The sequence below is a fragment of the Ammodytes marinus genome, assembly GCF_949987685.1.
Source record: "Ammodytes marinus genome assembly, chromosome: 22".
NCBI classification, from domain to species: Eukaryota; Metazoa; Chordata; class Actinopteri; order Uranoscopiformes; family Ammodytidae; genus Ammodytes; species Ammodytes marinus.
Window position 1 is genome coordinate 12,781,536 of NC_137226.1, and position 23,215 is coordinate 12,804,750.

General features: G+C 42.8%; 1 protein-coding gene across 1 annotated transcript; it reads left to right on the forward strand.

Moving 5' to 3' along the window:
- The first annotated feature begins 292 nt into the window (after positions 1-292).
- Positions 293-14,235, forward strand: tmem168a (transmembrane protein 168a). The gene is made up of 6 exons (XM_080051430.1): positions 293-353; positions 882-1,886; positions 2,129-2,404; positions 4,491-4,633; positions 7,982-8,259; positions 12,451-14,235. The coding sequence occupies exons 2-6, from the start codon at positions 1,041-1,043 to the stop codon at positions 12,999-13,001; spliced, it is 2,094 nt and encodes a 697-aa protein (XP_079907556.1). The 5' UTR covers positions 293-353; positions 882-1,040; the 3' UTR covers positions 13,002-14,235.
- The last annotated feature ends 8,980 nt before the right edge of the window (positions 14,236-23,215 follow it).

A 23,215-nucleotide genomic window follows, 5' to 3' on the forward strand; every position in this document is an offset into this window, starting at 1 on the left:
TACCAGAATCCAGCAGAACATGTCAGCTGCAGTTCATTATCACATATTCCACAAGCAAAAACAACTTCTTATTGAGACAGTAGATAGCCTACAGTGGGCTATATTGAATTCCAATTATTTCTACACGGACTTTATAGGTGCATTCACCACACACATTGACTCGTGAAATAGGCGAATCAGTTTTTTCGATGTTACAGCTAACTTTCTGATACATTTTAGTTGTTAGGGTGATTCATATACGTCAGCCTGACAAGCGAAGGCTCGCGCGTTTTGACACTTGCGAGATGCCGTACTTCGGAATCCGGAAGCCAGGCTGCTGTCATCAAAATCCAAACTATCCAAACAAATAACATGTAAGCAACGTTTCTTTACGCTAAAGACATTACTCATATACGTGCATATAGCAGTCACGTTAACGTTTGCGAAAGGGCTTGTTCTATAAACAGACAGCTAAACACATTTAATTAAAACGGAACCGAAAAGTGAGCTAACCGAGAAGGAAAAGTCAGCAGGCTACGTGTATTAGCAAACTTTCCGGATGCTGTGCACTGCCACATCGTCAAAAACTGACAGCGGGGCCGCAGCCACTGTCACATATTAAATATTAATTCAAGCGAATCATACTGCAGCGTATTCTTAGCCTTTGTATCCTCCAAAAATGCTATTTGACTTGATCAGAAATGTTTAAATTTAACTTGGATAAAGCTGGTTATAGAGCAAGAAATAGTTTCACCTCATGTCAACTAATAAGCATGGACTAATCTCTCTGAAGATGAGTAACTATTAAGTGTTACATATAGGTTTATATTGCCTCTGAAATGGACATTGGGTTTATGCGTATTGGCTCGAGGAGTAACCCTGCTTTTTGATTTGTCCAACAGGGGTTGACTGTGGAGAAATGTCATCAAGAGGCATGGACCACCGTTTGCAAACCCTCTGTTGGAGCCCAGATAAGATGATGACTGCAGAAAACTAACCGTCAAGGGCCTCGCTTGCTTTTTTTTATCTATTTTTTATTAATTGTTTACAAGTCCACCACCATGGCTCAGGAGGAAGAGGAGGAGGAGGAGGGGGGCCTGACTGTGGAAGGCGGGCCCAAGGAGGTGGACATGTTTACGTCCGTGCGTTTCCTGGGTTACCTGTCCAGCATCACCCTCATCGTGGCGGTGTGCGTGGGCATGTACGTGCGCTGGGAGGTGACAGACGAACCCATGATCCTGGTCATCTTCATCCTGGGCCTGTTTGTGGTGGGCATCGCCAGCATCCTCCATTACTACTTTGCCATGGAGAGAGCCAGCCTCAGCCTGTTCCACCTGTGGGTCGGCTTCCTGCTGGGCCTGCTGTGCTTCCTCAACGGCCCCGCCTTGCACTCGGACGTCAAGGAGCTGGTCGCCAACTATCTCCTGCTGGCCTGTGTCATCATGAAAACGGTGTGGGCTTTGACCGAGCGAATATGCAGCTCCATGCGTTACAAAGCCACCATGCTCACATCGGCCGAGCTGCTAGAGCTCCTGGGATTTGGAGTCGCCAGCACCACCATGCTTCTTCACAAGTCGGCGGCCATCATAGGCTTGGTGGTGGCCCTGGGCGCTCTCATCGTGGACCTGAGGATGAAGTCCCTCCTGGCTTTGCCTAACCTGGTCAGCTTTGCCTTGGTCACCTCTCTTGTGTTCTTCCAGGCTCTAGGCATCACAGCCAACCCTTACGCCTTGGGCTGCTACCTGGGCAGGCTCCTGTGTGAGCCCGTGTTAGATGTGTACTTCAGTGGACTGGGGTCTAGTGAGCGTTGGACACCGGCGCTCTCCCTAGGGAGGGTGTGGAGGAGACTGTCCCTGCTGCCTCTGAGTCTCATTGAGCTGGCCTTTGTCGTCCTGGCCGCCTTAAAGGTACACTACCGCATTTCTCGAAAAACTTGTCTTGTGAGAAAAAAAATGACATTTCCATTATGTGAGCCTAAAGGGCTTTTGTGAAACTTTCCAACTCACTTGTTTCTTATGTATGGAAAGGTATCAGATCTTGAGGAGATATTCACTTATATGACAGCAAGCATTCTCCAGAATCTCTGCCCCCCAATTTTTTTTTTTAAGGATGTGTTTTTAATGAGCCGTTCCTGTTGTCTTTGCTATAGCTTGGCCACTTGGAGCTGTGGTATCTGGTGATCCCTGGCTTCTGCCTGTTTGGCCTCTTCTGGTCCATCTGCCACATCATTCTGCTGATCACCATATGGGGCTTCCACACCAAGCTGAGCGAGTGTCAGAACGCCTGGCGCTCCCAGAGATCCAGGAGCCGCAGTCTGGACCAAGTCATGGCCTCCAGGGGCATCAGACACTTCTGCCTCATCTCAGAACGCCTGGTCTTCTTCAGCATCCTGTCCACTATCATACTGGGAGCTGTGTCCTGGCAGGTACCAAACACACACACACCCAGTTTACTACTACTCTTATATCAGTCATACTATCATCATTAGATTGTAATGGCCACGTTTGAAAAGCCACTAAAGGTATAAAAAGATATTTCATGATTATCTTTTTTATGAAGTGAACATTTCCTATTAGCATAGCAAGCCTTATTACAGTCATGTCATACTGTATAGTCATATGGCTGAGAAACCTCTTGGGTGCATTATTAAGCTCGTCAGAATCTGTAGACTTTCACTGAAAACCTCGTAAATCAATGCAAGTGTCCTGTGCAAATTCTCCCTCTTAAAGCAGTAGCTCCTTTTGAGTTTCATGACAATGGGCCCCATAAACATCATAAAGCCATGTTATAAAGTCTGGAGAGAAATGCTAGTGGCGGCGGTGCTCCGTCAGTAGTAAGTTGCTCCCCAAGCTGAGGCACGTCTGCACTCAGGCGGAACCAATTTAATTAGCACTTTTAATATCCCTATCTACTTGCATAAAGAGCAGCAATAACTTATTTAGCCTTATTAGACATTTGCCGTGTAAGTGTCTCATGGGCCCTGAGTCCTAATTTGGGACATGCACATTGTTGATGTCAGTTGCAAATTTGCCTGAGAGAGCGGGAGTTGCCAGCGCTTGTATGTGAAACAGCTTGCATTAAACTCTTTTTGTTTTTTTATAGCTTTTTTGTTGCCTTTACTGTTGAAATACAGTAATAGTGTGTGTATGTGTCTATCTCTCTCTCTCACACACACACACACACACACACACACACACACACACACACACACACACACACACACACACACACACACACACAAAGACAGCAACCCCAGTATAATCGAATGCATTCTCAGCAATACACACAGCCTTTTGTGAAACTAAGAATATTCAGTGAGGTGTTGATTCAACTCTATGCAAATGTTTAAGGCCACAGTTCTTACATTGGAGTCACTTTGCTTTCTACTGAATTGATATGGAAGACCCACCCAAACACATTTCCCTGTTCAAAGACTCTATTATTTATATTGTATATATTATATCTTTCTCTCAAAAAGTCAGTGTGGAAATGCATTTGAAAGTGTGGATTGGCTGAGAAAAATGCAGAATGACGCCTTTGTGCAATTGTATGGAAATGACTTCCTTAATCGGAAAGTCTGCCTGTGAATGCAATGTTGTTAAGTGCCTAGCTGCTCGTGGGCATCCGCCCTATTCCCGCAACTTGGGCTCGACTACTGCAAATCAGTTCCCAGCCTGTGAGAGCCACTGCATTATACTGTAAACTAAGTCCATCCTTTATACTGATGTCTGCTTTCTTTGCCTATAATATGGCTTTCGGGCACTGGAGAATGGGGTATACAACTTCAAAGTTCAATGAATGTGTGTAACGCATATTTCAACCCAGGCTTACCCTAGGCTGTTCTACAAACTCTAGTGTGATTCCACTTAACCGTGCATGTATTGATTTTTTTTTTTTGTTCTCAGATACATCGCCGTGCTATTAAAATGAAAGTGGATTTTTTTCTCTTTTTTTTAGGATGCTAAATTGCATTGCACACCATCTCAGTGACTCAAGAAATTGATTGCACTTAAAGCTTAACAGTGCATCGTTGCACAAAATCTGCTTTATGTCACTACACGACATTATGTATTTGTGTGTGTGTGTATATTAGTTTATGGCACAGAATTGTTTATGTGGCAAGATAACTTTCCGAGCATTCAAATCTATATAAAAGAAACTTTAAAAGTACACGACAAAAACATAGAAGTTATTTTTATTCTTACCGACTCGAGGACACACTAAAGGCACCAGGCTCACGAACTGCAGGAATTATTCAGTTTCGAATTGGATCCTTGCAATGTATGTTTAGTCTGTTGTCATGCACTACATAGTGTGTGTCCCATTTAGTTAGATCCCGTCATGTTTTGTCCCGGGATAATAACATTGTGTCACTCCCGCATTGTAGAAGTGTCTTGCAAAGTGTCACCGCCAATTAACTGGGTCACATTGCGTCCATCCGAGAGCTGTAAGCGCTGAATGGAAGTGACTCTGATGATTATGTTTGGGGGTTATATTTTTTTCCCCCGCAGCCCTCCAACGGCCTCTTCCTCAGTGCTCTGCTGGTGGTGCTGCCTCTGGAGTCTCTGGCCCACGGCTTGTTCCACGAGCTGGGAAGCTGCCTGGGAGGAACCTGTGTTGGCTACGCCCTGGTCATACCTACTGCCTACTGCAGGTAACAATGAACTCATTTTTGGATTAGCAACAACCAATAGTGTCGCTTACAGAGAGTTGGTGTGGCAGCAGGCAACATGCAAGAGAGTGATCAAAGCACGGAGAGCTTTAGCAGACCACCAATTCAAAATGGGTGGTTTTTGAGGATGGTTTTGCCTCAAAAGATGACTTTGGCAATTATGAAAATGTTTGTCAATAGATTTTCTGTCAATTAGTACTGAAATTATTTTCATCATCAATTAACCAGCCGATCAATCATTGCTATAAAATAGTGAAATGAACCCAAAAAATGACAGTTTAGAATGCTTATGACAACATAAAGCCAAATGCTCACAAATAACAACCAGAGAAAATTAATTTGATTATCAAAATAATTGCAGGGACATGTTTGTCGATCCACTAATCATTTGTCTATTCATTGTTTGAGCACCGCTGACAACCGACTCAATGAGTTTCCTCAGTAATCTGCAGTCAGAGTGAATGTTTCATATTTGTTTTAGATCTGTAGCACAAGCGTGTGCACTCCCAGCTGTAGCACTCGACACTCGGCTCATCACAACTTACACGGCAGCTGAACACATCGCATTTGCACATATACAAACACACCGGACCGGCTTCGCCCCCACGCCGAAGCCCTTTTCTTGGCTTCACAGGCGCTTGCTAAATATGATCACTCATTCCAGCTCCCTCCTCAGTTAACACAAAACCAACTGGATAAATAGGCCAATAAATGTGCATAAACATGCCTCTAATGTTTGGGCCCTTAAGGGATTGTTGCCTTGCTCTCTCCGCTGCATACTAAGCTGTTCAGCTGGAGCGGTTAGCCATTAGCTGCTGCCTGCTGCCTTTCCCGGTGCCCTCTCAGTCGGCCAAGGCTTATATATTTAAATATCTCTTTATTTATGTATATATATAAATTTTTTTATTAGCCTAGTTAGTTGTGATGATAACGCCGCCACGTCTGTGAATTCTAAATGGCAGAAGAAGCTCGCCATCAGTTACACATCAGTGTTCCCACCTTTTGAGAGCCCCTCTGAGGTCTTGAAATCAGGCCCTTTTTGACGGGTTGATGGATTTATTTCTACTCTGGATGTTGAACCTTTTTCTAGCTGATATAGTTAGCTTTAGCATTCAGAGCAGGGGGACGCCAGCGTTACTTTGAGTTTAACTCTCCAGGTGCTTTTGGATGCAGGCCCATGTCCAGTTGGAGCCGTGGACGCTCTGTATGCGAGGCTGTTAGTGCAGCGGTCCACAGGGAGGACTGAGAGCATGATGAGAATGCGGCAGTGTATAATCGAGCCGTTTGATGGCTGCAGATCATGTTTTCACAATGACAAGAGCCCCCGCTGGAGATTACAGGGGAAGGGGTGAGGAGTGGGCAGGGGCGTATGGTTAAAAAAAAAAGGGGTGAGATGACGGGAATGAAAAATACACAAGGAGAGGGCTGGAGTAGTAAACAGTGAAGGAGGGAGAGTGGTGGTAAAAAGCAAAAAAGGCACAAACGAAAGTGGCCGAGTGAGAGATGGAGCTCTGAGAGAGCTGTCGAGAAAAGGGGACAGGATTTTCTTCTTTAAAGGGATGAAAGAGGGGAAAGATGTGGGCTGAATCTCAAACTACAGGACTTTACTACCCCAGGTGCCTTGAGATCTGCAAAGATCAGATGGGTTTAGGTGAACGGTGAGCCATGCGAAGGTTGCAGCATTTCATTTTCTTGACATAGCGTAGTATACCTTTTTACTGCAGGCTTCTACATTTCGCCCCGAACTTGAGTTGCAATTTTCCAATACCACACAAAAGAACATCTAGTGGAAAGCAGGCTTAACACAATTTACATTAGATAAAGATGCACTTTCACCTGCCCTTGTCTAGGTGAGGTTGATGGTGACAATAGGGGGAACAGTAATGCGACTGAAGACTTATGCAGGTGTCTATAAGAGTGAGGTGTGATTTTGCCATCCACATGGGCCTCCCTTGAATAACATCAAGTCAAGAGATAGGGTGGAAAAAATGTATGGCTCCATTGATTAACTGCCAGCCTTGACTTTGTGTGTGCGTGGGTGTTTCCCCTCTGTGTTATCATCCACTTGTTATTACCAGGCAGGGCTCGGTGCCACATGCATCCACACACACTTTTTTCAAAAATCACGTTGTTGCCCTCAGCTATCTTTAACCTCGGCTACCACTCGTTATTTCTTGTCGCCCTGCTCAATTCTCTCCTTTCTATACCGCCCTCCTTTTCTTGACGTTTATTTTTTCTTTCATTTTTGACTCCCTTTGGATCCCTGAGGCTAATCTCATTTCCCCCAATCTCCTCTCATCCTCTTCTCTCTGTCTCCTCTCTCTCTCTATATCCGCGGCGATGCTGACAGCTACTCCACCCCCGGCGTGTCAAACTATCAACTTCTCACTCATTCATGTCTCTGACAAGCCACCTAACTTGAGACTACCTCGGAGTAGATATAAAAAAAATAAGAAAAGATCCAATTTTTTATTTAATTTGTTTCTCCTCACCTCTAGGGATGTCATGAGAACTGATACTAGTCAACACCAAAATTCTGAAAAATGTGATAGTACTCGTTTTTCTACAGTACCTCAAGTCCTGGTGCGTGCGCCCCACACCTGCACAGGATAACGACAACAACACAAAGGTTTTCAGAGGCACAAAAAAATACTACAGAAAACTCCTGTGAAGCAATGAAATGGGATTGGGCAGTTGTTTTTTGTAATGTTAATACTACTAATTGTTTCTTTTTTATTTATTGCTTGATGGCTACATGCCACTGTTGTTGTTGTTTTTAAATCATTTTAAAAGGTGTGTTATAATGGTGTGTTTGTTGATGTACATGGGATTCATTGTTTTGTTTTTGTTTGTTTCTTACCGTGGTATCAATTTGGGTTTCAAGAATCTTGGAATCTCACTGGTGTTGGTATTGACTATTACATTTCTGTTATCGTGACATCCCTACTCACATCTAGGGCTTGGTATCGAAGTTCAATACTTATTTGGCACCGACCGAAATCCGATCGAAAAAAATGCCAAGATCTAAAAGTATTGGTGATTGGCTGTGTGGAGCTGCAGTGGCTCAGGAGATAGGGCATTGGTGGTAATCTGGAGGCAGCTACTACAATTTCAGCTCATTCAAATTATTATGTATTGATATTTTGTCAAATGTTTTTTACTACAATGTGTAATGTCATCTTGTTAAAACTGATTTCATCAAATTGGTGTAGAAAAAAATGATCGTTCAGGAACCGGTATCGAAGTCGAGGAATCGTAATCGGTATCGATATCGATAAACATTTTGAACCATACTCACCACCCATCCATCTCTCTGTCCTTTCTGTCCAGTGCTGACGGCCAGCCCACCCTGCTGCCTCCGGAGCAGGTGCAGCAGCTGAACTTGCGCTCTACAGGCATGCTGAACAACGTGCAGCGCCTCTTCTCCCACCACATGATCCAGACCTTTGGCTGTGACTACTCCACCAGCGGCATCACCATGGAGGCACTGCTGACAAAGCTGCGCAACTTTCTGGAGCTGCGCACTGAAGACGGGCCCCGCCATGACACCTACCTGATCTTCTACAGCGGGCACACGCACAAAGGCAACGGGGCTTGGGTTCTAGCAGGTGAGAATACTTGGGCAATTCTCATAGTTCAAACCCCCTTCTCATTCATTTCATTTCTGTGGATGCCATCTTGAAACTTAGAGCAATAATTGTCAGGCTTATTTCAGCTAGTTTTCATTTGACTGCCACACCAACATGTGCGTGCTAATCTGGGCTAGACATTACTGTAGAATAATTTAAAATCATATCATTCGAAAAAAATGGATATTATAATTTTGAACATTACATGTCATGACAACTTAAAGCTACACTTACCTTTGTTGCATTTTTACACTTTTTTTGGATTAGGTTAAAATGGTATTAATAAGGTAATGACACTCTAAAATGCAAGACAGACCCACCAGGAATAAAAACAAACAATGATTTCAATCTCATAATATTTTGTGAAAACTTCAACCAATGATATTATTCGGACCGAACGATTTGATTGGCCGACAGACCTGTCTATTTGCCGTCTGCTTCTGTATTGTGCATTCGGGCGCGCGTCCTCAACTAGAGGGTTTGTTTTGATTCCACGGCAAACGGATTGCTGTGACTAATGGATACATTTTAAAAATAGTAGGCAAAAGAAAATGTTATTGAAAATATGTTGAAGTGTCCCGCTTTTGTCACTCCAAGTGGCAGTTGTACAAATATACAGTTGACAAAACGTTTCTAACATCTCCACTTATGCATATTAAATGGTGTTAGATATCATATTATCTGACAACATTGATGTTTGATGCATGTCTTAAAAATCGTGGCTTTCTTGATGGGCATCATGATTTATTATTCAAAGTTACCTGTTCAAAATATCTTATCACTAAAGAAGATGAGCACAGTTTAACTTTCATGTAGAACAAGAATAATATATATTTATATTATTATTATTATTATTATTTACATCTTTGCTGTTGCATTCAAAGCAGGTGTATCTATGAAAGCTTGATGACAGTCACTCTGTTGCCTGAAGTTAAAAACTGTTTTTGCCAACATCAAAATTATTTCATTTGCCACCTTCAATTATCACAATGAATAGTGAGTTTGTTGGTTGACAGTTAAGTAAAATACAATAAAAAAACAGTGGTATTTACTGCAGAACTGTTCTGTAGGAGGGCATTAGGTACATATTATATTCTACCTGATTTCCATTGCTCATTCTTGTCAGTTCTCCCTTCTCTCAGTCAAACAGATTGCGATTTTGCACGGATCAGAAAAAAAGTTAGAAAGGGAAAAACTTCAAATTGCTGTGAAGGGCTTTTGCACTGGAGTTTGGTTCCAGTAGAGAGAATTCAGTGAAGGGTTGCATACGAGAGAGAGAGAGAGGCTGTTACAAGCAGCACATCCCCCTCAACAGAAATGAGGACGGCAGCAGGTTAACGCCATGTCACCTCCATCTCTCATTTTCAGAGATGACTTGACACATTATCTCTGCATACAAGAAAATATATCCCCATTGAAAAGATAATCACCTCCCTGTGTCACCACCCTGAAGGAACATTTTTCAGTCTGTGTTGAGTGTGCGATAATTGTACAAATTGTACAAGTGCTCCTCTGGTAGCAGAAATCTAAATTGGGAAGAGTCACTGATTTCAAGTCATGTTCACTCTGGTTCCTGCAGCTATAAAAAAAAACATTGTGTGGCAGTGTTCGTACAGTCCTAAATTATATTTTCTTTACTGATCACAGTCGACACATGCCTGCAATTTGCTTTAGTAATGTGTCCTCGGTGGGGGGAGGAGGGGATCCTTTTTTTGTCCTGTGCTTTTATTCACTTACCCTACAACAAATGATGATTTTAAAGGAAACTGAAAATAATTTGGTACATCTGCAGGCAAGGTATCACTGCTCTGATCTTTTCTGCTCTGGATATGCCATCTGGAAAGTAGCATCTTTTTTTTTCGCAATTTATGTTGCTGTGATGCGATGACAGCAGTTAAGACGGACAGACAGACAGTCTCGCAATGTGAAAGTTGACAGGTTTGATCCCTGCAAATACACAGTGTCCATCAACAGTCATGTGTCCTGTGGAAATGTCCTTGAACACTACACTGACTGAACCAATAATGACTCTATTACCGCCACTGTATTCCTCTATATCAGGGGTGGCCAACCAGTCAGAGACAAAGAGCCACATTTTTTACTGTGTTACTGCAAAGAGCCACATCGTACACACGGGTACACACAGTGGCAAAGGTGGGCCACAGAGTTAGAGTGGGGTGGCCATCGCACACCTGAATGAATAGCATGTGATATGCTGTACAACCAATTCAAAGATGATTTATAATCCCAAATGCCCAAATCATGTTAGTATCCATTGTAATGTTTGTCAGAAAACTAAACCCCTGAAGGGGGGTCTGGGGGCATCCCCCTCAGAAGATTTTTTTGTGTTTTTAACATGTAATCTAAGCATTCTGGTGCATTCTCGCGAAGATAATAAAGGAAAAAGCCAATATTTATTTCAGCTCAGATGAATAGTAAAATTAGCAAGACAACATAACTTGCTAGCAGCCAGATGCCTAACAACTGGACAGAGGGACGGATGACCACTAGCTTTTGACCAAATATCTTGCTAAAAAAATAAACCTTTATTTATGAAAGTCTGCCCTTGCTAAGAACATGTTACACTTGCTAACTACAAACTTTAATTTTTTTATTCAGATTTCAAAAATCTGCGGGGACACGTGCCTATACACGTGCATGGGTGGCACGCATGTCACAAGCACTCTTATGCTGTTTTCAAGACCTTTGCTGACCAGAGACCAGTTCTAGTGGCCACAGTCCTACCATTAATTTAGTAATTGAAAATTGCAAACTGATCTCATATCAGTGGATTGGAGTGTTTGTGTGATGAACTTGGCAACTACCTATCAAAAAAAGTTAAGAAAAAATAATACATATCATCTCTGAACTAGGATACATATCAGGAAAAAAATGTAATTAAAAAAATAAAATGAAAATAAAAAATAACATTTGAACTTGGGGGGGGGGGGGGGCACTGGAGTGGCCAGTAAGATTTCAGGGGGGGGGGGGGCTTTTTTATTTTCGCGGGGAGCTTGCACATGCATGCACCAGCATTATTTATTAATAAAAAATAAATAAATTAAAAAAAAAAAAAAAAAAAAAAAAGGGGCCCCACACTAGGACTTGAAACGGGCCCCCAGATCGTTAAGGCCGCCCCTGTGATAATGACAGGACTGGACTAAAGACGACAGGGCAGTCATTTTCAACAATGAACATTGTGTGCACTGCCTCACACACAAACTCTCAGTTCAACCAAGTCCACAAACAAAAATGTAACAATTTAAAATAGCGTTTTTCTCTTACTATGCATGTTGCTTTGTGGGACTTACTTTTAGCATGGAGAGAGCTGAAGTGGCGCTGAAGATTTGAAGCCTTGAAATGCGCAAATGACACCTGGTATATAAGGCAGAATGGCTTGGCATAACGTTCAACAAAAAATATGAACTCTCCCACTCTGTTTCGGAGCGAACTTGACACAAATAGTTTACTCACGGAAAACCTCCCTCCAAGCTGAGCGGGCAGTTTTATGTTGCGTCCGCACCAAACGTTTGCGAACGTTATGTTGCGTCCTCAATTAAACATTTGCGAATAGGCATACACATAGGGCCTACACATTAATAAAATAAAACATGAAATAATAGACAACATGTAAAACGAACGTAAGAGCCGCATGAAACGTTTGCGAACATGCACACACATAGGCCCACACAAAAAAAAAGTATAAAAAAAAATAAATAAAAAAATATTATCACATAATTTGATATGAACTGAAGAGCCGCACGAAGCTGGGCAAAGAGCCGCATGCGGCTCGCGAGCCGCGGGTTGGCCACCCCTGCTCTATATATAGGTGAATTGGTGGGGGGGGGGGGAATACAGAAATGCCTGTTGTATAAACCTAAACATGTAAATGAACCTGACACATGAAGAACAAGAAAATGTTTCAGTTGTTGATTCTACTGCTAAGGAAAAAACAGGACGTACCGCAGAAGGTATAGAATCCATGCGAAATCACCAAAGGCTTATTTCATGTAGATGCGGCGACAGTGTTGTTGTAATTCCTCAGAATTCCTCACGGGGACAACAGAAGTCACTTACTATAGCTTTAAATCTACAAAAACCTAGGAATACAAACTTTTACATTGACTATCCACCTCACTATCTAACCCCCCACCTCCATATTGTTTGCAGGAGGTGAGAGCTTCCACCTGGCCACGTTGCTGGAGCTGTGGAAGGAGAGGAACGCGGGCCACTTCTCCCGTCTCATCCTGGTCCTGGACACAGAGAACTCCCTCCCGTGGGTGAAGGAGGTACGCAAGATGGAGGGCGTCTATGTAGCGGTGCAGGGGGCCGAGCTCTCCTCTTCCGGGGTGGACCCTGAAGCAGGAGACATCCCCTGTCTCGGGGACTTCACTTCGGAATGGGTGGAGTTCAACTGCAACCCGGAAAACGACACCCAGTGGTCGGAAAGGGGACGGACTGTGGCGGCCATGTACGGCGTGTCAAAACGCTGGAGCGACTACACGCTCCACCTGCCCACCGGGAGCGACGTGGCCAAGCACTGGAAGACCCACTTTCCCAAGGCTACATATCCCATGGTGCACCTCTCCAACTGGTGCTGTGGCCTCAACCTGTTCTGGCTCTGCAGCGTGTTTCTGCGCTGCTTCAGGAGGTGTAAGCTAGCTTGGTTCCCGCCAGCCATACTGGACACTGGGCAGGGCATCAAACTGGTGCACTCTTAGGAATGAGGGAGAGTTGACATTTTGAACATTGTGACTGGTGTCTTAAAAGCCTAAGGTGCTTATAGAAAGCAAGAACACAATCATATACCTAATAACAATACCAGATTTTACCCCATCAGTGAAATGTGGCCGCCTTCTGTATTGTTGTTTCATGTACAATCGCTATGATGCAGAGACGTTTCGCTGGTAATTTCATGGATAAAACTCTGGCTCAATATTATATTGTTAAGCACAAAATGTGGGAGAAAAAAACTGAATATAGTTACCTCTTGCATGATTTGTATGCAGATTAAAAAAAACATCACAATTACAGTGGCTGAAAGCAAGTAGGAAACAATGGTATCTTTATGGGATGGGGTTTAAAAAAGAAGTTTATTATATATTGGGAGAGTGTGTTTATTATGCTTTTGAATACTGTTTTGTTATGATGACTGTAAAATAATTTTTTGGGAAAGCTTTTTTTTTTTTTGCTACAACGTGTAACTTTTTTTCAATAACGGTGCCTTTAAATGCCTTGAAAATGAATTTGGGATTATCTTTTAATATGGATGCCTTCTTTCTTTTTGTATATGTCTATATGAGATATACCCTTGCTTTGCCTCTTATGTTTAGTCACAGAATTAGCGCACGCACACCCTTCACTTTTTTTTTACTATGTGACCAAGGAAGGGATCAGTGTCTTCCTCAAGTCTTTCAATAGGGTAGACCTAATGACTGTTGTCAAGGTATTGTCTAACCAAGGTGCCACCCTCACATTCTTGTTGCGGGAATCTTTTCCTCACCATGTTTAAATACTTTGCATATGCATTTATTCCTGAAGTGAACAAAGAAAGATGTATCAGCTGTGAAACAATACATCTTCATGAGATGATGGCCCTGTATTGTTCTGCATCCTGTTAGTTTACACAAATGAGTTGAAAAAGTCATTCGCGTTCTGTTGCTCTTTTCTTTGATACAGTGACTTCTTGTCATGCCAAACGACAAATCAAGACTCTCCCAATGCTTTTTATTGATGCGGTCACCAATAATAGTCACTTTGACCGTCTTAATTTTTTATTTTTTCCACCTTATTTTCTCTGTTTGATCTCTAACCCACGCATTTCCGCAACCTTGGAGTGGATTACTGCCTTCACGTTTTGTTTTTTCACTGTGATGCTTCCAATTGGTCAATCGGCATTTTCCACTTGTTTATTCCCTATGTGCCTCACTTTATGTTGTTCAAGTTACACCTGAAAACGTTACAATTAAACTTGGATGAAATGCTGATTGCTGTCTGATGTTGTGGCCTAATAGAAATAACTGAAAAATAAGAATGAAACGATGAATGTGAATATAAAAGATAGACAGTGGTAGATGATTGGCCCATCTCATTTTAACATGGCTGGCTTTGTAGACGCTGAACAAATACACTCAGCTCTGACTGAGGAAACGGATAGCATTGCCAGGCAAATATTAGGATTGAGAGCACGAGAAAAATGAGAGAGTGCAGAGGGAAGATGAAACGATACACAACACGGTGTCTCTGAGGGATTTGGCTGGACATATCATATCCGCTTTCATCTATAACCCTCAACAAGGGTAGCGAGCAGAGGGGAGCAACCTCTCACCACTCTTGTTGTGCTTAGTTGCTGTGAGTGGCCAAATCCATTAGGCAGGTATGAATAATAAGATGAAAATTCACTGTGGCAATTAGTGTAAAAGAGACAAGTATAAAACGCTGTCCTGTGTGTGTGTGTGTGTGTGTGGGTGGGTGGGCGTGCTTTTCATTGCTGGAAGCCTGCGAGCTTTTGGTTATTATAGCTAAAGTCAGGGACTCATGTACATGGCGGGAATCATTTATGAGAATATTAGATTATGGGGCCGCCGGATTCATCTCCTAAACTGGATTAGGTAATAAAAGAGCCCAGCCGCCTCTTCAGGGGCCCATGCGGATGTGCTGAGTCAGAGGCTTGCCGCACAGTACACGCTCCCCCAACGCACACACACACACACACACACACACACACACACACACACACACATCAGCGCAAATACATGCATGGATACAAGCACTCTATACTGCCTATCTCTCTCTTTCTCTCTCTGCTGCTGTTTCTCTACAGCTGAGGCTCTCGTCCATGGGTAATTACAGCCTGTCATGGGGCGTTACCTTCCCCATACTAGGCAGAGGGCCCGGCGCTGTTCCTGCTATTTATTTTGGAAAATAAATGCGCCTTTATAGCCCAAATTCAATCTTAAGCACAGGGACTGGATCAGCGAACACATCAGCTGTTCCTCTGTTATTATTGTTCATTCAAAACCATCTGAAGGCACAGTGGGGGTTGGCAAATGTGTTATGTCTTTTTCTTGGAACACACTTTGTATCTTCCTTCAAACCATTTGTTTGGTGTTAAACCGTCGGCCTATCTATTAGTATCTTAAAGGGATGTCACAGCGCTGCAGGGAAGACTTAAAATGAGCCCCGACATCCTCCATCACTTCTACAAGTCCAACATCCATCTCATCTGAAGCTAAATGTACTAGAACCAGACATCTACATAAAATGCTGAATGTCCCCTTTTCCCTCTTTCCTCTCCCAGGAACAGAGGGAGTAATGGGATGAGGGATTACACATTCAGCAGCTTCACTGGTCCAACTTTCATGCCGCGCTTTTTTCAGGAGGGCCGGCTCGCTGTGGGTCTGACATTGAAATGTCAAAGCCATTATCTCAAATTACAAGGGCTGAGGATGCAATCAGTGACCGTTTTACAGTGCAACACTCCCTACTATGCGGACAATCACTTGGAAGAGGCTGCCAAAAGCTTCACTGAAACCCATATGGTTGGTTAACATGAGTTTGCATTGGAGACTACATCATAATAATAAGTCATGGACACGATCAACTTACTGCTGTGATGTGGCGGGATCCATTTGGTGTCCTATTTCCCGGGAGAGTAATGTTTGTGTGCAGTTCAATGAATAACTTAACATTTTGGGAAATTAATTTGCTCACATTCTTGCTAATTGTTAAATGATAATACTGACACCACTCTCTTGTCTGCATGGTAAATACAGTATATAGCTTGAGTGACCAGATGGCTATCTTAGCTGAGCATGAAGACTTTAAACAAAAGGCTAGCCTCTTGCTCCTTCCAAAGGTATTTTGGACACTTTATTGGTACAGTTTCCAGGCAACCATGGAGACTCCAGCAAGCTACTTCTACCCCGGCCAAAATAATTGCCTTGCACATAACCTCATAATTGCCATTTTTTTAAACAAACAACATGCTAATTAGAGAGCTTTAGAGGTGCTGGTTGACATATTGTGTTACCTTTGGAAGGAGCCAGGCTGGCTGGATCAAGCTACATATTTGTCATGCGGACATGAAGGTGGTATAAAAGTTTTTCGGGGGGAGGGGGGGGGGGGGGGGGCGGGGCATTTGACACAACATAAACTATGATCAAGCTTTTCAAGAACTTCTTCAACTAGAAGGCGAATTTTTTTTTGATGCCCTCAACATTTACAGTCAAGATAAGAATATCAGATAAAAATGTATAATTTTTTTTAAATTCAAGGCAGAGATCTGAGGAGATTATTCATGGTTGAAGGATTGGAGTTACTCTAGGCGCAAGGATTTACACGCTGATGCAGAAGAGGGGTATAGGGTGAAGTAGACCTCAATGTAGCCTCAGTTATTACACAGATGCCTTCTTGTTAAGCGAAAGTCAAGATTATAGCTGGGTAAACGAAATTAAGAATGTTAAGTGTGGCCGTGCATCTTGTGATATTGTCATCTTGGCCCACATATAAAACACACACATAAAAAGCCCTTCACCGTCTTATATGGATGATATAAAAAAAAGAACACAAGTAATAGCTTATAATTAAAATGCACACAGCACACTGTGATCAGTAAGTGAACAGATGTAGAAATTCATGGCCCTCGATATATGATCACATAACGTGAGGTTTTATATACAGTCTATGGGTGTGTGTGAGTGGGACCTTTTCCAGGTGGTGTCAGCATATGCGTATGGATTGCTCATTTCGGACTCTTCCTCATCCTTAATCAAAGGCCCTGGATATTGGCTCTTTGTGAGCGGCCAGATGATGCCGATACGCTTGATTCAATTAAAAGTGTAAATCGGAGAGGCTAACGAGACTGTCAGTGGCTCCGTGGGATCTGAGGTTTTGGTAATTAGCTTTGTTGTCACAGTTGGGTTGAGATGGGACAGGGCCTAGGCTGAGCTATATAGGGGCTAGTGAAACAGATGAGCTGCCTATATGCTGCTCTCACAACTGGGAGCCATGCAGGCATCTTCTGAGAAAAAAAGTCAGCCCCACTGCAGGGTTTATTTCTCCTTCTCAAGTATATATATTTTTACATCTCCTGGAAGTTCCTGGAGAAGCAATAATGATGAGAGTAAGATGTTGGTATGGTGTCATTGGGTCAAAACTCAGCACTACTTGGGAGATTAGCTCAACTGCACTATGCCTATTATAATAAATAGGCTTTTGTGGTAGAATGCAGTGTACAGGACTGTTCAGTCAATGTTTGAATATCCTTATAAAACAGTTTTTTTCTGAGCAGAATTTTGAAGTCAGACACGAAAGCTATGGTTCAGCTCCCTGTGCTGTTTCTCCATAGACCCCTATCCTTCCTTGAAAATCTCTCTCCAGCTAATGCAGTGCTGAAGCATGACTCACCTAAAGTCCGCTCCTCCCATCCGCAGTCTGTCAGGCTGCCGGTAAAGTGGGTTTCTTGGAGCCACACCGGGGGTCTCTTTCTCAACCATGACATAACAACGCACTCAGAGACACACGTGTTCACTGCCTGTAACGAGCAGTCCGCTGGCATTAAGTGTATCTTATGAGCGTTTGTGAAAGGTTAGGTTAAAGGGGCATAAAGGACTGGCTGCCTCACAAGATGCTAGATTTACAAGAGGTCATTTGCTCTCACCGCATGTTTATCAGCAGTTGTGTTTACTTCGGCGCTCACGGGCAAACATTTGTCTGGTGCAAGTGTACACGTTTTGTGTGTGTGTGTGTGTGTGTGTGTGTGTGTGTGTGTGTGAGTGAGTGAGTGAGACTGAGAATTTACACAATGACCTTTCCCCAGAGGCAGAGGAAAATCCTAAAGGAGATTGACACAGAACGATACAGGAGCCAAAGCCAAATCAGTACCAAAAAGATTCACAATTTCTGCCCAGGCCTCATTATTGATTCACATTTGCTTGCGTGTGTGTGTGTGTGTGTGTGTGTGTGTGTGTGTGTGTGTGTGTGTGTGTGTGTGTGTGTGTGTGTGTGTGTGTGTGTGTGTGTGTGTGTGTGTGTGTGTGTGTGTGTGTGTGTGTGTGTGTGTGTGTGTGTGTGTGTGTGTGTGTGTGTGTGTGTGTGTACTGTCAGCAGTGCGCCAGGGGGTCTAGCAGGAGCTCGTTTGATTGCAACCTCACAGCTGGCTCAAAATGTTAGCCAGCCAGGCTGCAAATAAAGTCAAGAAAGTGAGTGAGAGAGAGAAGAGGAGCAAACATATGAGGAATGATAAACAGTGGTGAAAAGGAGAAGCTTTAGCCCTTCCATTGGCCTCCTGTGTTGCCAAAACAGGAGATAAAGGTGAGAGAATCAGGGAAAGGGGGAAAAGGAAAGAGGCAGAAACTGAGAGGTTGAAGGATGTATAAAGATAGATGGAGGAGAGATGAAGGCAGGCAGGTGTGCCCATGGCTGCTGTGTATCAGAGTGAGGCAGGAGGTAGGATAGAGTACACCTGTCCTTTAGTGATCAAACACACTCACACACACTCTTTTCCCACCGGGGCTCTCAGATGTATTTACTGCACACACTCAATACATGCAGTACACACACATATATGCTTCAAGAGAAATGCTCAGTGTTCGTCCACACAGATGGTACAGTATTGCGAGGGTTTCTACTGTAGGACGCAGAAGCAGGGCTGAAGCCTTTGCCCCGTTTAACTGCTGTGGTCGGACGCTTGTGCTGTTGGGCAATTGGGCAATGGCATGGAATAGCCTAATTTAGAAGCAGATGACTGGATTCCCTCCCCCCCACCACCAAAAAAAAAGAAAAAATGGAAACACTGTAGACTGAGAGACCAAAATATTTTGTTAGCATAGGTGAGAGAATAAGCATGGGGAGAAATGAATTGCTGAAGAGAGAGGAAAAGATAAGAGAATACTCTCATACAGAGGGAATGAAAAACAACAACAACAACAACACTCAATGCTATTGAGGGCTGCTGTAATCCATCGTCGTGCGCAGTGTGGGAACATTCCAGACTCATCTATTTTGGCTGGAGTGCGACTGTTCAGTGAGAGAAATTCACTGAGAAAGAAAAGGATGCGGGGGGAGAGAGAGAGAGGGAGAGAGAGAGAGAGAGAGAGAGAAAGAGAGGTGATGATTGCGTGGGAGAGGCCGGAAAATGCAAGACAAAGAGACATATGATACAGGAAACAAAGAGACAGGAAAAGTATAGTGGTGTGCTTTGTTTTGGCTGTCAGGTGATGTGTGTTCATGGGCGAAGAAGAAGAATCTGGTATACACTTCTGGTCCAGCTGTTGTATTGGGATGAAAAGGGGCCTGTTCTCTGTATATGTTTGTGGCGTTTGTGCGAGCCGGCAACATATTGCGAACTCAAATGTGTGCCATATTCTGTGTGTTTTATTTCAGTGAGAAAAGGTAGAGGTTGATTGATCTTCATCCGCAGGATTGCAAGTAATGTTGTGTGTACATTTGTGTTACATACAAGTTTAAAATCGATTATTTATTATGTACACTGTCAGTTACACTGTTCAATATATTTGAACATAATAATAATAATAATAATAATAATAATAATAATAATAATAATAATAATAATAATAATAATAATAATAATAATAATAATAATAATAATAATACATTTTATTTATATAGCGCTTTATATAACGTCTGAATATGACTGTAATAGTTTGACATTTTGAATTTTGGGAACAGAGCGTCTTCGCCAAGAGTTTGATGAGAAAATTGATACCACGATACTTTAACGGGTGACGACCATGGCGGAATCGACTCGGACGCGGAAGCGGAAATGTCAAGAAAAACCTGGCAACATAACACTGACATCTTAATAAAATCCTATATATGACCAATAATAACACAATTCAACTGATAGTGTCTGGTTGTATCAGGTCTATCCATATGCATCTCTAAATGTTTTTGAACCTTTATTTGCTTCTTGATACACATTCTAAAGAACGTGTGTTCTTAAATAACTGTTTTTGATCAAAAACTGCCACAATGCCACTTCTAGTATTAATTGGACTGATGATCATGAATGAAGGATGAGATCGCTAAAACTATCTCACCACCTGAAAGGCTTGTTGCATTTTTAATGCACGGAATGTGCTACACAAATGAAAGTTTGTCTGAGTAATTGAATCATTTCTTATTCAAAACACAGAGGAGGATTAGAAGAAACCCTCTGAACTGCAGCAGCAGCATGTGCATGGCAGCACTCCAACGATGCCTGCAAGGACACCATCAGGTCCAAACTGCTATGTGAACACTTTTATGCTTTTTATTCTTTCCTTGATAGGTGTCTTTGATTACCTTCTTCCTTGACCGTTAATCTGCTGCTGGCCTTCCTCTCCCCCTTTTTTTTCCCCCATAACTGCTGCCTCACCTTCCAGTGGCTAAGCTGCTGTTTCAGGCTGAGCTGTTTTAACACCCTGCCGTTGATCATATTAAGTTTAATTACCTGTGCGTGGACCGGGAGAGCATTGAAAATCATGACCTGATGCATACTCAATAAATTAACGGGAACAGAAAGTGAAAAATGGCTCGCCGATGATGCACATTCATTCATGTGTGTGTGCGTAGGACAATTTATGCAAGAATGACCTTCAGATGTTTTCTTTCTCACTAGCAGGCAAAAGAACACCCAGACGTCCTATTGATATTAGTTTATCAGCGAAGGAAGCCTCATGCATTCTGAGGGCTGTTTAAGATCAGCCTTGTTTCCACTGAGCGGTACAGTTTGGTTTTGGCACAGTACAGCAAGCAATTATTTTGTGTTTCTACTGTCAAAAGTTGGAAAGGGTACCCAAATGCTCCTATCATATCGTAGCTATTTTGGTCACCCTTTAGTCTGGACAAAAAAGTAAAAGGACAAAAATAATACACGACATTTCTTATCTCCGTGGCAGGAGTGAATCATTTTTAAACATATCGGCCCACAGCTCTTGTGTCAAGTTCTTCCTTTCAATAAAACATTTATTTACTTTATATTTTATTTACGGGCTATACTGTCACGCTGCTATGATGTCACGATACTTAGTAAACGCTGCCTTCCGGCATTTACCCTGCCTACCAAGTTAGGGTACTGCAGTGGAAACATAAGCCAGCAAACCGCTCTGTACCGAACTGTACCGTTCCAAACCAGGCTGTACTTCTTAGTAGAAAAGAGGCTATAGTGTGTTTGTTTGTAACTGCATGATATTAGAGATCGGCAAAGAAGCTATGAATAATTCACATGTGCTGGAGCTATATACAGTAGATTTAACATGTTAAAACCCCAATGGAGCCCTGCAAAGAGATTGTTCATGCATCTCTATGGTCTTGTGATCAGGAAGTCAATATGTGCTACAGTAATACAGAGCAAAGTATCACCTTGAGCATGCCACAGTGCCACAGAATTGTAATTGAATTGTAAAGATATGCCTATAGGCTTCATGCACCAGCAAATAGAAAAGAAAGGGTTGTAGATCACCAGGGGAAACAAATGTCTCTTATCTGTAGTTTTCTGAATGTACAGTAGTGTGTATTTCTTCTTAATGTGAAGGGAAAAAGGCCTGCCTGAAAGAAAAACGACAATATAGTCGACCTCAAGACACATATCCAGAGTTTATGTTTCTCATATTGTTGCCATTTTTTCCCGCACTCCCCTCAACTTGTCACGATAACGTCAACATTTGTTACCTATGGCTCGCATTTAATGTCCACCGAGGTGAGGCTGGAGTCCCTTTATCCGTCTTTTTTTTTCTAATCAGGAGAAGAAGTGGAAGTGGAGCCCTGACCTATGGAGAGAAGGGGGCTCTTGGGGCACCATCGCATGTTTTCTTTATTTACTCAACAATGACTTTTACCAGCAGCTAAGAGATTGAAGTTGTGACATGCGGGGACCGGCTTTTATTACCCGGGGGGGTCCTTTTGTATTCCTGGGCCTGGCTGTCCAATAACGAAAAAAGCTATCTATTGATTTGGTAACGTGCACAGGTGCTGAAAAAAAGACATTGCTGTGTTTAGGCATCTCTGTGGAATGCATCAACCTCTTTGAGCTGGGTGTTAACAAATGCAGGTAAAGACTCCGATGATGAACGTTTTTCTTTTGTTCTTCTTTTTTGTCACTGCTCTCTTTTGTGCTCCCGGCTTTGTCCCCTCTATCTGTGCATACTGTGTTTCTGTGTGTGTGTGTGTGTGTGTGTGTGTGTGTGTGTGTGTGTGTGTGTGTGTGTGTGTGTGTGTGTGTGTGTGTGTGTGTGTGTGTACACACCATACAGTGTGGGGGCGGCGTGCATGCATCCACTCAGTGTATTAAGGGGTGTGCTATTTGCATGCATGCACGGGCACTCCTCTGTATAAACACTCCGCTCAGGTGAACTGTGCGTGCACGTTTATTGGCCTGTGCTGCATTAGAGAGAATTAACTGACTGAATAACTTACGCTGTCTACTGTGCTAATTAAAACCGCTTCCACTCACAGTGATGGCGCAGCCGCGGCAAAGGCTGTAATTCATTTCTCAACGGACGCTTTTTGGACACGAGGATGTTCCGAGGACTAACAATGTCAAAACATCCTGTGTAGTTTGGCTAAGGTACCATTCTTAAAAACATGATTAATTAATGTTGAGGGGACCACACATTAATTGCTAGCCCAGTCAGTGCCACTGCAGGCGCAGTCAGTGTTTGTTGTCCTTTTTCTGCTCAAACAGACTGTGTTTGCTAATGACTGATGAACAGATTTCTTTATTTCAAAAGGAAAACAATTGAATATCTCTCTCAACCAATCTCCAATGGCACTCTTGAAAGGCCTGTAAACATGTTCCCCATAGTCTCACAGCGGTAGTTCATTATCTCAGAGGCTATATCATATTCCTGTACAATACGGGGAGGAGGCAAGCTGTTGCCAACGAGTCGTCCTTGCCAGCGGCCTTATTATCAGTCAATAATGAATTTAGACG